General features: G+C 41.7%; 1 protein-coding gene across 3 annotated transcripts in view; it reads left to right on the top strand.

The window, feature by feature from the left end:
• LOC126389817 (MAM domain-containing glycosylphosphatidylinositol anchor protein 1) overlaps positions 1–14,226 on the top strand; it is a 234,891-nt gene that overhangs the window by 131,432 nt on the left and 89,233 nt on the right. For all 3 annotated transcript variants that reach the window (XM_050043756.1, XM_050043748.1, XM_050043738.1), the window contains exons 5-6: positions 5,953–6,149; positions 8,495–8,627. In XM_050043756.1, the coding sequence (XP_049899713.1) occupies positions 5,953–6,149; positions 8,495–8,627 (330 nt within the window). The remainder of the gene's footprint in view (positions 1–5,952; positions 6,150–8,494; positions 8,628–14,226) is intronic.

Here is a 14,226-nt window from a genome sequence, read left to right as displayed (position 1 = left end):
ACGGGGCATGAGATATGCCCACAAAGTTTGCAATTTCAGTCGGTTGCTATAGCGCCCCCCCCTTTGGCCAATTGATGTAAAATTGCTTCATTTGCATCCTCCCATGACCCTCTACCACTGTGCCAAATTCCACATGGATTGACCAAGTCAGTGAGGAGAAAAACGTGGAACAGACACACACAGACACACCCACAGACAGAGTTTTCGTCATTATATAGTAAAGAGATTAAAGATATAGTAAAGATATTAAAATGGACATTTTGACTGGCTTTGAGTTAAAAACAACACAATACAAATAATTAAAACCGCATTTCAGGTATTAATAAATCTGTATGTTATGAAATAGCTTTATAAAAAGACAAATTTGCCAGCTCAATGCCCAAAACAGATTTTTTAAAACAGGATATAGTCCAGAATGAACATGCAAAGGCTTGCCTTGGAGGACAGATATAAATCAGAAATGATTAGATATTCCAGTCATCTTTGGGTTCAGGTGTCGCTTTTTATCACATAGTATTAACTTTATACAAGACACATGATTTTGTGCTTTCTCCACATGCATTTGTCCAAGCTAATTGCAGCACTCTGAGGGAGAGCTGAAATGTCTTTGTGTCAGCACTGTGTGGTGTCTGTATGGGAAACAATGCCAGACCCTCAGTTCAGCTTGTAATTTGAAAGCGTAGATGTACATTAAAAGCTGTGGCTAACAAAAGCAGTGCAGTGCAATTGATCTAAACTGTGTGCAAAGGCAGGACGTTGGGGAAATCAGAAGCTTCATTAAAGTTTCATATTGTATTTCTGTACACTTGCAGTTTCATCTTGTGTCTCTGTTTACTTAAGGGCCCAAACTGAATAAAGTTAGACTCACCCAGGGAGCTCGGATTGTAAAAGCTTTAACAACACAATTGTCGTGTGGAGGAAAAGAAAAGCTGTAAAAGTATTGTCATTGTTTTTTCCATGACTTCAGTAAATGAATTTTGAAATATAAGAGCAGCAGGTACCATTTCTTTTTTTTGTGTTCCAGTGGGATGTCTGTTGTTTGGTCATGTGTGTGCATGCGTGCGTGTATCTATTTGTCTGACCTACTGGTCCCATCAACCTAATATTTTTCTGCACTTTTATGATTGAATGCTCAAGGACCTCTCATGGCTGTGATGATTCACAGTTTTTGAACAATTTAACTGAATGCTCTGTTTTATACTTTCATTGACTGCTGACTCCCTGCTCCTCTTAACAAGTCAGTAGGGGCGACAGGTGATCAACAACATCACATGGCAAAAAGACTTATAGCCATCAGCAAGGCTAAAAACAGCAAGTCATACATAGTCTGTTCAAGGCCACATTTTGGCCTTTGTGGTGGCTCAAAAACTGACATCCATAGAAAGCATTTTATCATTTGGAACCAAAGCATCTGCAGATTAATTCCATACCTGATATGTTGCTAGCCGTTAAAACTAATGCAAAAATGATACAAGATGTACATAATCTTTTTTCTTTGTTTTTTGTTATCTTTGCCGTCATCTTGATTGTAACCCCATGATTCTACGGGGGGCAGCTGCGGTGCGTTCCATCAGCAACATGGCGACTAGAGCTGATTGCAGCCACTCTATCAACTTGTCTTTGTTTGGGCGAGGAGTTGGGAAGGGGTTTTATTGGGCATTGTGTCATAAGTTTGTTTCCATATACCCTTTCTATTGTGGTTACACCTTATTGATGTAACCAACAGATTGTCTCTCCTTTACTCCATTCATACATACACACTGAACACATAGCCTGCCCTGCACTCCCTGTTTGCTCTGAGTGCACTTTTCTAGTTTAATATTAGTCCAGTATTTGCACTGCGTATACCAGATTGCTTTGATGCTGGTAGTATGAGTAATTTATGTATTCCAATGTTTACTTTTATTAAGCTAATTATGCCGTACATGAACATACAAGTGGACCTCTGAGTGACTCTGCAGGGCCTGATCATTTAAAGTTATATGATGTGCTTGAGAATCTACTCATCTGTGTCTGTTCTGTCTGTGTCAATCTGTCACTTTCCACTTTCTCCACATTCACCACATTCATAGTGTCACGAAACAGACAGAATGACAGCAGATAGTCACTCTCACTCACTCTCTGACACACACACACACTCACACACCTACATGTACACACACACACACACACACACACACACACACACACACACACACTACTGGGGCATTAGTCAGCTAGGATTCCCCCTGCGCTGCAAATGATCTGTGAAAATCATACAGAAAACCTGTGCCAGTCTTGGACAAAGACACACACACACACACACACACACACACGCGCGTATGCACATATCCGCAAATAGAAGTGTGCAAAGGTGCTTGCTCTTTTGCCAGATCTCTTTCACACACACATGCACACGTGGCACAACCAAGGGGCAGATATCTTTGATAGGTGCCCAGGTTTGATGGCCTGTTACTGGCAGAGGCTTTTAGAGAGGCTGGTGGTACCTCAGTGTCTAGTTTCCTGCTGGGCCCTTTGTCCCAATCTGTGGGTTGTCGTTTTATAAATGAGGGTGTCCACGGGGAGATGAAAGGAATGGAAACAGGTGAGCACTTCACAGAGGACGGCGCTGAATCACTGAGAAAATCTCAAATAACAGAGACACAGAAATACCTCAGTGCATTAGAATAAGCAGCTTAGCCAGGTCAGACACAATATAGGGAGGTCTAATATTATGTTTTTTAAATACTCAAATACTAAATAATGATTGCATGCATTTTACTGTATTTTACAATATTAAAAATGAGTGGAGATGTATAGGTTTATCCCAAATGTGATTAATATAAGTAATAAAATAATGCATTAATGTATTTTATAGTAAAGGGGTGGCATGCTGGTGCAGTGGTTAGCATTAGTGGTTAGTCACCTCATAGCAAGAGTGCTCAGGTTCCAACCACAGGTGCGTTCAGCGTGGGTTTCCTCCCACAATCCAAAAACATGCAGGTTAGGCTAATTTGGTGACTCTAAATTTGTCGTAGGTGTGAATGTGAGTGTGAATGGTTGTCTGGCTCTAAGCGCCCGTCCCAATACCCCCCCTTTAGCCCTACCCCTTGGCCCTACCCCTACAGTTGCGCGTTCCCACGAGGGGTAGTGGTGTCCCAATTCCTTTTTGCGTGTAGGGGTAGGGGGCATAACGAGGGGTAGTGGGTATGAAACTAGCCCTTTGGAGGGATTTCAGATGCTGACTTGCCAGCGAGGGGTAGACGTCGCCATGGATACCACTGTGCATGAGACGGGGAAAAAAGTTCATACATAGCTAACGTTACTGTCATCAGGTTGCTTGTTAGCTAGCTAGCTAGCTCGCACTATCTGGCGTCTGTTATCTTTCTGCAAAATTGTCGGACTTTTCACATTACGATAACACGCCAGCTAGTATAACCATGCTGCCTCACAATGTTAGCTGGTTAGCTAGCTAGCTAGCTAGCAGAAGTCCCGTCATCTGTCGTTAATCAAATGAAGCATGATGAATGTGGCAAACACGATTGGTAGGATGAATGAGACTCCATTGTAGATGCCGGTTGGACATGTAGATGGCTCGCAGCTTCCTGTTTAAAATAGTTACGTATACGTGAATGTAACCGACGCGGTGACGTAGTGAGTGGTGTCCCAATTCCTAGAGAAAGATTTCTACCCCTACCCCTCGTTGCTTTATTTTGAGGGCCAAGGGGTAGTGGGCAAGGGCTAGGGGTAGGGCCAAAGGCTAAGGGGTAGGGCCAAGGGCTAAGGGGTAGTGGACAAGGGGGGTGTATTGGGATTGGGTTTAAGTGTCAGCCCTGCGATAGTCCAGCAACCTGTCCAGGGTGTACCTTCTCTCATCCAATGTCAGCAGGGATAGGCTTCATTCCCCCTGCAACCCCCAACAGAATAAGCGCTTACGGAAAATGAATGAATGAGCTCATTTTCCAAGACCATTGATTGACTGATTTATTTTATGGATTATCAGATACATGTTAGAGTGAAGATGCTTGTTTCTAACATGGTCAAAAGATGTTAAAAGCCAAAGCAAGAAACAAAGGAGCACAAGACACTCAACTTAAAAACTAAAGACACAATCCTGAGGTCAAAAAAACATCAGCAAAAAAATCTAAACACAGCTACAATAACAATGTCATAATCTTTTACCCTGTTCTGTATAAAGAAGTCCTACTCCTCTCATATTTAAACATACCATCGTTTTAAACATATGGTGTCACTGAACAAAGACGCACTTTCATTTGGTGTATTTCAAAGCATTTTTGCAGGTCTGATCTGTGTTGCTATTGCATATTCATTATAAACTACTCTGTCTTTTGCACAGGTATCACAACTAACAGAATACTCAAACACATAGAAATGTGATGTTGAAGCCCTTCAGCAAATTTTGCAGCTCTGTATTTTTTTTAAACTATTGTGAAGATGATTTGATGAAACATCTGTAGTCACAAGTGTTCACATGAAAGTTTCAGTGTCGCACCCATTCTGACTCACCCTTCTTTCCCGTCACATTCAGGCAAGCTTTCTGCACACTGTACCTAGCTTCAAAGCATGCAAGACACAGTTATATCACATCCCACGAATCGGTAAATCTTCCCATGCCCTTGTGACTCACCTTTCATTTGAAAAAAAGCAAGCTGTACTCTCATGCAATTCGTGTGTTTGTTTGTTTTTTGGAGTCACAAAAATCACCTGAACAAGTTCAAGTTGCCTCTGTGTGTTTATGTGCCAGTCTTTTCCCGGAGCTCTAACCTTCAAACTAGAAAAGTGCTCTGATGGTGTGCTGAAGCTGCACTCACTTAGATGCAAGTCCAGATGCGAGTGTGTGTGTGTGTGTGTGTGTGCATGCATGTGTGTGACGCAGCCCTCGTGTGACAGCTGTGCCCTTTTCAACGGCGCTCAAAAATCAAGCATGCTTATCCACACATTGTTTCTCTCAAACATCTCAAGCAAAGATATATTAAATACAAATGCCTCCCTCCTTCCTCCGTCACATGGGCCCAACTGAAGTAAGGAATACAGTGGCTGCTCTCCCAGCTCACCTCTTTTCTACAGCTTGCACCATGCCTTCTTGAAAGGGTGCAGCAGGTTTGACACTGGAGAAAGAAAGTGAGGGACAGGGGCAGAGTGGAGAAAAAAGGGAAGGAGAGAGGTAAGCTAGAAAGGCAGGAAAAGGGGGGAAAAGGCTACCCCGCTGTTGGCAGAAATTGTATCCATGATGTTTGAAGTCCGCAACATTCCAATTGGGCTGCAAAGAATCGGGATTACACACACACACACATACACACAACTCTGCCCTGTAAGAGATAGAGGCAAGGAGCGAGGAGGAGGGGATAGAGAGGGAGGGATGGTGATGAGGAGTGAAAGTGGCAGTGAGTTTTGGAGAGATGGCAGAAACCAGGGGAGAGCAGCCTCCATGCTCGTGACAGCAGCTGAAATCCTATCCACTGAAGGAAAAGAGAGAAGGAAAACGAGGGGGGGGGGGGGGGGGGNGTGAGAGAATCACAGCCAGAGAGGGGGGATGGCAAAACACGCAGATTGTTTGGACATTTGTGCTCGTTAGAAGCCATGATCAATAGGCAACTGTTTGGACGGTTTGGTCAGTGTGGGCGGGCGATTCAGCCAACAAACAGCACTCGTTTGCCCTTATTTACAGTTGTGTCCCAGTTACCAAATCCCATCCCTGGCACACATAATTTTGCCAATGTTTTGCACAGAAAAGTCGACAGCATCATACAAACTGAAGGTTATTTTAACACTATGAAGAATTTTTGCTTTCATAAAACTACCATGTGGGTTCCTGGTCACTTCTTACTTGTGTGTGGCAGAAAAAGGTCTTAATAAAGAAGCTTCTGTGGGCGTAATAACCAATATCTCGACCTGCAGCAATACAGTGGCTCTTCGTGTTTTTATTTTTTGTTCCTTTGCTATGTTTTGCAGACCTTGACACGCCTGTTTTGACAGTGCACCAGACCATCAGCGATGTGCGTGGCAGTTACTACCAGGAGAAGACGGTGTTCTTGCGCTGCACAGTCAACTCCAACCCTCCCGCGCGGTTCATCTGGAAACGTGGGAGCACGCTCATCGAACAGAGCAAGGACAACGGAGTGGACATCTACGAACCGCTTTACACTCAGGTACACATGAGCACATAAACAGCGCGGACACAAGCCCAGGTGTGCCGTCACTCTCCACTTACTGCTCTGCCCTTTTTTAAAGATTGCCTCACAAAATCCTCCCCACTTTATCCTCCTTTACCCCTCGTCCTGAGGAGAATTTTTCACTCTGAATCTTTTTCTGTCTAACATTAATTGCTTACATGAACACTGCAGTGCACTGTGGTTGTGACCCTGGCTTGTGACCAAGCTTTGTTAAAACAAGCTCTGACTAGTATAACACATTCACTGTCTGTGAAGTGTTTCGCCACTGTGTGGTGAAGCTGGTCCTGGATGCTATATCAGAGCTAGGTTAACATCATCATCTCCACCCTGTCCTTTATTTGATTTGGGGACATTTATCAACCCCAGCCAAACTTGATATTTGATATTATGTCACGTTCACCAAACATACTGTAGGAGCTAAGCCTATTACTTGCAGCTAGAGATGTTTCACCCGGACTGACCTGGCTGACGTGCTTCCCCATTTGATGCCACAGCTTCCTTGGTGCAGTTTCCAGCTGCAGAAAAATCATCGTATTTATTCATACCAGCAAACACAGTTTGAATAAGTGTCCATTTCTTTATCTTTCATCCAAACCGAACATGCAGCTTTCAGCACGTTCCCCACTGTCCTGCACCACAGCGGTCAAAACCCTTTTGCCCTTCCGAGGTGAAACACCTGACGGGAACAATGTTGTTTCTACCTTTATAAACTAACGCTCCAAATACCAATACAGCACCACACAGTGTACATAAATGAGTGAAGTGACATATTCAGCTCTTACACATACTATAGTCCCCCTCAAAACCTTTTCTCTTGTAACTTCAAAAGGGAAACATACTTTTTGAAAATATGAAAAGTATAAATCTAACCTGTGTCTTGCTACACTAAAAGTCAGCCAGCTCAGGAAGCTAACGTTAGCTTGACTAGCTAGCTGAAGCTGATAAAATCTGTAATCTTCAGCATTACAACTGAAGAAAAAGAACTATGCTTGCAGGATAGAAATGGATAGAAATCTCCCACCATTATCACTGTAAACTGCATGTATGCCATATGAGAACAGAAAGATTGACAGGTTTAACCATGGTAACTATGCAGAAAAAAGACTAAAGGCCTTTGCACAATGAGTACATGTTTTGTGTGCAGCAACCTTGGACACTGAGAGTGCATTTTATTGCATTTCCAGATAGGCTAACTTTACCTTCTCTTTGTTGAGGAAGATGTGAAGATGTACATTGTTTCCATGTATTTCCACTTGTTTACTTGCTGGCCCACTGTCCACTATTGCTGTGTTCCTCTCTCTTGTTGTGGATGTTTGTGTCCTTCAGGTTAGGCCACGTTTTCTTTCTACACTTGATTGACACAACATGAGGTCATAATTATTTTCAAACATGCGACAATTTCAGGAAAATATGGACCTGGTGTGCAAAGGCCTTAAGAGAACAGTCAACTGTGCACTCCTCAGATTTTGTCTTTACCTTCAGTATCAGAGTAAACCAGGTAATTGTTGCTCGTACAGTGCAAATAGAAACAGCAACTAGTCAAAGCAGAGGGATTTTAGAGCACACTCTTCACATTAGCACAACTGCTCCCTTTTTCTCCACTTTTCAAAGCATCAGTCAGCCACACAGCAGTGCCCCTCGAGTTCAATTAGCCAACCAGAAGAGCTGTTCCCAGGGCTGCACTAGACACTGTTTGCCCATCACCTCCTACTGTTGCAGGCAGAGAGTCATTCAGTATCAGACGCAAAGTCTTGATCTGAAAAACCATCAGGGATGTTGAAAGAGATGTGTGTCTTTTTCTGTGTGTCCAAGAGAGCGTGCACACTGTGTCTACATGAGACGCACAGAGAAAGCTTCTGGAGTTGCAAGAGACATTGTGTTATGAGTAGCCGGGGAGAGAGGATGGATGGATTTAGCTTTTATTTTGGCACTGACTATCAGATCGCTTTCATTTTCCTAATGGTCTCATGTGAAAGCCATTTGAAATGCATCATTCATATTGCTCTATATGTAGATTTGAGATGCTTCAGTTGATAATCAGGGCATGTCAGATATACAAACGGTGTGTGTGTGTGCCGTGTGTGTGTGTGTGTGTGTTTATCTCAGTGTGTCTTTGACCCTGTTTATCAAACTGCGGCTCATGAAAAATTGAAGTCACTTTTACACAAGATTACAACCCAGTTTAGAACAGACTGAGCTTTCTCATTGATGCAGTGTTATATAGGCCTATGGAAATATGTGTCCCATTAAAGATTTTATGGTCAAATAGTTTTTATATTTTAGCATGATATTGTCGTGTGTGTGTGTTTTGTCCCATCCAGGGTGAGACCAAGGTGCTGAAGCTGAAAAACCTCAGACCCAAAGACTTTGCTGATTACACGTGCCAGGTGTCTGTCCGCAATGTGTGTAACATCGAAGACAAGTCAGTCACCTTCAGGCTCACCAATGCCACATGTAAGTTTTTGGATCGTTCCTTTAAAAAAACACACCAACACAAATGAATACTTATGTCCTTGCTGACATGTGCATGCCTTCACGAAGCCAAGCTTTTCTCCTCCGCTATCATTTTCTTGCTTCGACTTATGTTGTCTCTTTCTTTGATTCTCCCATCTCATCTGACTTTTCTCTGCATGCTCGTTGTCTCTTGGCTCAGGAATCTCTTGCTGCCTGTCTCTTTCTCTCACTGTTAAAACGTCTCCCATCTTTACTCGTGCCTCCTTTCATCCTCTCATTTCCTCAATTCCTTTAATCTAACTCTCTCTCCGTCTTCTTTTCCTTTCTTTCCCTGAGTTTTACCTCTACCCTTTGACTCTCCACTCGGATTTTGCTCTCAGCCTCTCTGTCTCCGCGCCTGCCTCCCAGCGTGCCATGTTGTCTATCTGTCTTGTTTTTCCATTGCTGAGAGCTCATCTCAAGGCCGTCAGCTGTAATTCAGTTGTCACACTCCCTGTTATCTCCAATTCACTCTACACAGCTCTGTCCATCTCCACGCCACCGCCCCAGCAACTCTGCTACTTACGACAACATTGTTGCCGTTGACAACACTGTCATGACTGTTACGGTCAAACTGATTCACCACAAGGGAAAGCCCTGCGTTTTTTTCTGTTGTGTTTATTTTCTCATCTTCTCTCCCATTCCTCTTGCCTCATTTTCTAAATGCCAGCCAGCCATGGAAATCTTGCAAGACAATGAATTGCTTTATAGCGTTTTATTGAAGTGTTTTCCAAACCCATTATCAGTTATATTGAAATCCTTTTAGTAGCATGAGTATATTAATATGGAAGGTCCTTGTTGTCATTTTTTATGAAACATATGTCCTACATGCTCAAGAGCCATTTGAAGATAGCAGGACTGTTCAGGGCTTCTTATCTTAATCCAGTATTTTTCACGGTCAGAGGGCTGGAATAGATATGAACTGAAAATGTGGATACAGCAAAGTAATGTAATGCTTGCTTTAACTGAAAGGAGGCTTTAGGTTAGAAAAGCAGCCTTTCGACCAAAACATAGCTTCTTTGAATCCCCAAACTGGTGGTGAAAATGAAAGATTAATACTCTCTTAAAGGAGTTTGACATTTTGGAATATACACGTTTATGCTTTGTTGCCCAGAGTGAGATTATACAATTGATGCTCTCATATATCTCTCAGTTAAATACGACGCTACAGCTGTCAGCCTGGTGGCATGGCTTAGCACGAGGACTGGAAACAGTCTTGCTTATAAATTAAGATGTGTGTGTATGTTTGTATAGCCCCGTTTCCACTAAACACTTTCAGTATGGTACCTTTAGAACCAAATGTAACCCTTCAGACATGGTACCTAGACCCTAGTGTTTCAGGTGCAAACAGTATGCTTAAATGTGTGTGGGTGTGGGGGGTGTTGTCACTCACTGCTCCGTCCAACACTCACACATCTGACACAGATGGAGGTCTGAACCTCGTTTATTGTCCACAAAACAAGGCTGCACGCTGACATTTTCAGAACAAAGTAAAACAGGATACAGTGAGAGTCTCTCTCCATGGGATATTTAAAAAATAGAGGGTTTGTGCATTGAGTCCTTCTCAGGCAAGCTCAGGGGTTTATTGTTGCCTAAGCCCACAGGAACAACACTCTGTGATGCTTTTTTTTTTGTCATCTCCAAGTGAGGATTAGAATATATGCAGTTGACATAACCTGGTTGAAATTAATATATATATAAACACTTGAAGATCCACTTATTACTAAAAGTGTGTGTCATACAAAAACTAAAATAATGGTCAAAGTCGTTTCACGTCATCAACTCATGCATTGAGTAACATTACAAGTTAAAGTTCCACCTTATATTCAATTAAGTTATTCTTTCTCAGACAGTTGCTACAAGAGGCAGCAAAACATCCTTATATTTTATAGTCACAGTCTACTAATGAAACTCTTCATGGTATAAACAGTGGTTACATGAGCCTCAAAACCAGCCACAACTCAGCCCTGAGCAGAGTGACCGTCCACTTTTGACCAATCAACAGACTGCAGTGTTCACAGCCCCACCTTTTAGTACCAGATCTGTGTGCTAGGTACCCCAACAGAGGGGGGACCAAAAATGGGGACAGTATGGAACAGTTCCATTGGTACCATCCACAACTTTTCAGTGTAAAAAGAAAAAAGCGTACCAAACTGAACCGTATGGCTCGGTGGAAACGGGGCTTTTGTATGTATGTATATTAGGGTTGGGCTAAAAATTTTCAAACTGGTTTGATATTAAAAGAGTGGACCAGTATACCAAATTTTAACAGGTGTCGTACTTGACTCAGCAGCAGTTTCCAAGTGTAACATAATGACACTGTGTCCCACAAGCAAACAAGTGTCTATCTATGCATCACATAACATCAAGGCTCTCTGTCCACACTGAATCCATTAAATATGCACTTGTGTTACTTCATGTAAACAAACCAGTACATATCAGCTGTGCACAGGAAATTGTACTAAAGATGTAACCACTTTAAAGGTGCGTGAGTAGCCTACTTGCTATCTTCCTATGTTTCAACCACTAAAGATAAAGACATAGAATATAACCTATAGCAAGTCATCTAGCAATGGTCATTTACCTACCAGAAACTTTCAGCTCTCTGGCGATCTCTCTTCAGCCAGCTGCACCTTATTCAGGTTTTAGTGACATAAGAAGGAATCTTACAGATAACTTCATGAATCAGCTTTTTCTTATCCATTGCAGTGCTTTTAAAGCATGCCACACTTATAAATAGAAACAGGATATCTGACAAAGTTCAGCTCAAAATGGCAGCACTGCTGCACCCATAGCAAGTTAGGCCACCTCTTTTGTCAGCTTCAAATCTCTTGAGAGACTAACTCTGCCATGTCTCCTCTCGTCACCCCAAAAAACACACAAACTTTCTAGTGAACAAAGTGCACCACTTGTCCCCCTTACTGTTCCTCTTCTACTGAAATGTAGTCTCCTTCATGTTGCCAAGCTCTGCAGTAAATTGTGCACAGCCTGTCGGACACGAGTGGTTTCGTCAGTCCATTTATAAACCAAAATAAAATTATGTTAATCACAATGTCATATTGCTTATTCCTAATGCAATGAATGTTGGATTAAGTGCGGTGATGCCGTCGGCACAGGTTGCTGATGTAGGCTACTTTTTAATTTGCCACAAGTGTCATAATGACAAATTCCAGTTCAGCCAGTTTGCATAAAATCAATCAAAGCTCGTACATCAGACCAGACTGGCAAAACTGGAAATGGACCCAACTCAAATCTATTTATGTAGATATGTACAGTGTGTATTTAATACACACAAAAGTTGTTGGTAGCTTCACATGTACCGATTTATGAGGGTGTCATTGATCTTCTCATTTAGCTGTCAGCAAGAAAGCAAATAAGCAAGTCTCTTAAAATGCAAAACTATTCCTTTAACATGAAATTGCCCTTGAACAAGGCCCTTATCCATACCTGATAGAAGACAGCTGATGTGTGGTGCTATTCAGTTCTCATGTTGGGAATGATAACTGTGAATGTGATGCAGGAACTGGTGATTAAGTGGATATTCCAAGGTTAGAAAAAACAGCTAACGTTGCGCTATGTTTTAATGATAGCCACGAGTCTCCATGACTTTTTACTTTTACCTTTTATTTACAGACTTTGAACTTAAGGAGAGGTTATCAATTGAGCAATATGGTGTCTTACAGATAAGAGATAAATGTTCCCAGGAGTCTTCTAAAGTGAGCTGAAGGTGGAGAAGATAAAAAAAAAAGAGACTGTGATAAAGTTGAGAGGAGAGGAAACAGAGTCTGGCATCTCTGTGAAAGAGCAAGCATGAGAGAGGAGTGGTTGCAAACACACAGAGAAGGAGGAGGAAATGAAAGGGAGTGAAGTGGACAGAAAGTAAGAGATGGACGCTGCTTGCTGAAATGCTTCAGAAAACAGAGTGACGCTAATGAATTAGCCCCAGGTGAATGAGACATGCTATCAATTAGAGCAGACAACACAGCGGACCAGAGATGATAAATGGTGCACTGTGATAAAAGAGAAATGCTTTGAACACTGAGTGACAGAACAGGAAACAAAAGGGCTAAAACATTTATGGACTTTAACACAGATTAACACTGAACACTAACTGTGTCATGGTTCTGGTTTATCTCAACACATGAATGGCTTTTGAAAGTAAGTAAGTCAAGTTTATTCATAAAGCATGTTTAAAACCAACCAGAGTTGACCGAAGTGCTATATTAAAGTGAACGACCCAACAGGTCAGGAAAAAAAACAGCACCAAAAAAAGTCACAATTACTGTTAAGAATAGTAAGATCAGTTCATGAAAAATAAATGATTATAAAATATTTAAGCTATTAAGAACAACCAAACGCCATTGTAACATGTACCCCTTGAGATTTGTCTTCAAAGTGTCAGTGCAGGGGTAACATTTGATCGACCACATCTCTTACCCACTGGCCTCTGTTGAGGAATAGTTAAAAACAAATATTCTGAAGACCTAACAGGCCTACAGTTGAATATGGGCAGAGAAGTTGTGAATTGTATAGGTATGCCAGCCCATGTATGGCTTTGGTACATGTGAGATGTCTTTTTAAAAACGTCTAATGTATACATGTATATATTACATACAGCTACATATGTTTACAGATTAGATATTGACCGATTTTTAATGGCCAATATAATGATGGTAGTTTTCAACAGGAAAAAGTCAATTGCCGATTAATTGGCCACTAACACCTGGATTTGTTTGTTTTTTCCTTACTATTGACATTACTTGGACAAGGAAAGTGTGCGCTTTAGCCTTTAATGAGTTTCTGCACACGCATTTTCTCCGAAAGGTGCTTTGGTTCGTGACTGCGACAGGACAAAGCCTACACATTGGTAGTTTGTCTGAAATTGCTTTCAATTGGCTCCGATTGTTTGCTGGTGTTCATAAGTGCTCGGACTTTTCCATGGCACTGAGTTGGTTTTAGGAGGAGCTTTAGGAGGATAAAACTGTGCAATTGATATTAATCAATGGATAATTACGGGGCTGGATTATTAGTTAGAGTATAGGCTGATGCCGAACTGGTGAGTAAAACTGGAAAGTTTCTTGTCCTTGTATTGTGTAGGTCTACAAAGACCTTTTATATGGCCTGCTCATAAATGACAGAACACAGAATAAATTTATTTTTTTCCTTTATTTTCTGACTGCAGTTGAACAGTATAACAATAGAATTAAATCTAAAACATTGAGCAAAGCAGATAATCACAGAACATTGTGGGAAAAAAACTGAATGAAAACAGGTCTGTGATGACATGAACGCCATTAAACAGCCTTGCAGTAAAATCAGCTGTTCCCTGGGACAAAGTCACATTTTATATCGCCAGGAAAATGCAGGGATGATTGCTTTCCGACAACATCATATCTGACGTAAGGTGAAAAATGTGACTGAAAGTTTGTTGTGCATTTATGGCTTGAGAGCACTGAGTACCAGCCCCTTCCGGTCTCAAAGTAATAATGACTTAATAGTTGTTTAGATTATCAGAAATCAATTACACACACATTGCTAGTGGCCTGCTGCTTACTTGCTA

Source organism: Epinephelus moara, chromosome 1 (assembly GCF_006386435.1).
Source record: "Epinephelus moara isolate mb chromosome 1, YSFRI_EMoa_1.0, whole genome shotgun sequence".
In the NCBI taxonomy this organism is placed as follows: Eukaryota; Metazoa; Chordata; class Actinopteri; order Perciformes; family Serranidae; genus Epinephelus; species Epinephelus moara.
Note: the sequence above shows the minus strand (reverse complement) of the source record. Positions and strands in the feature narration are given on the sequence as shown.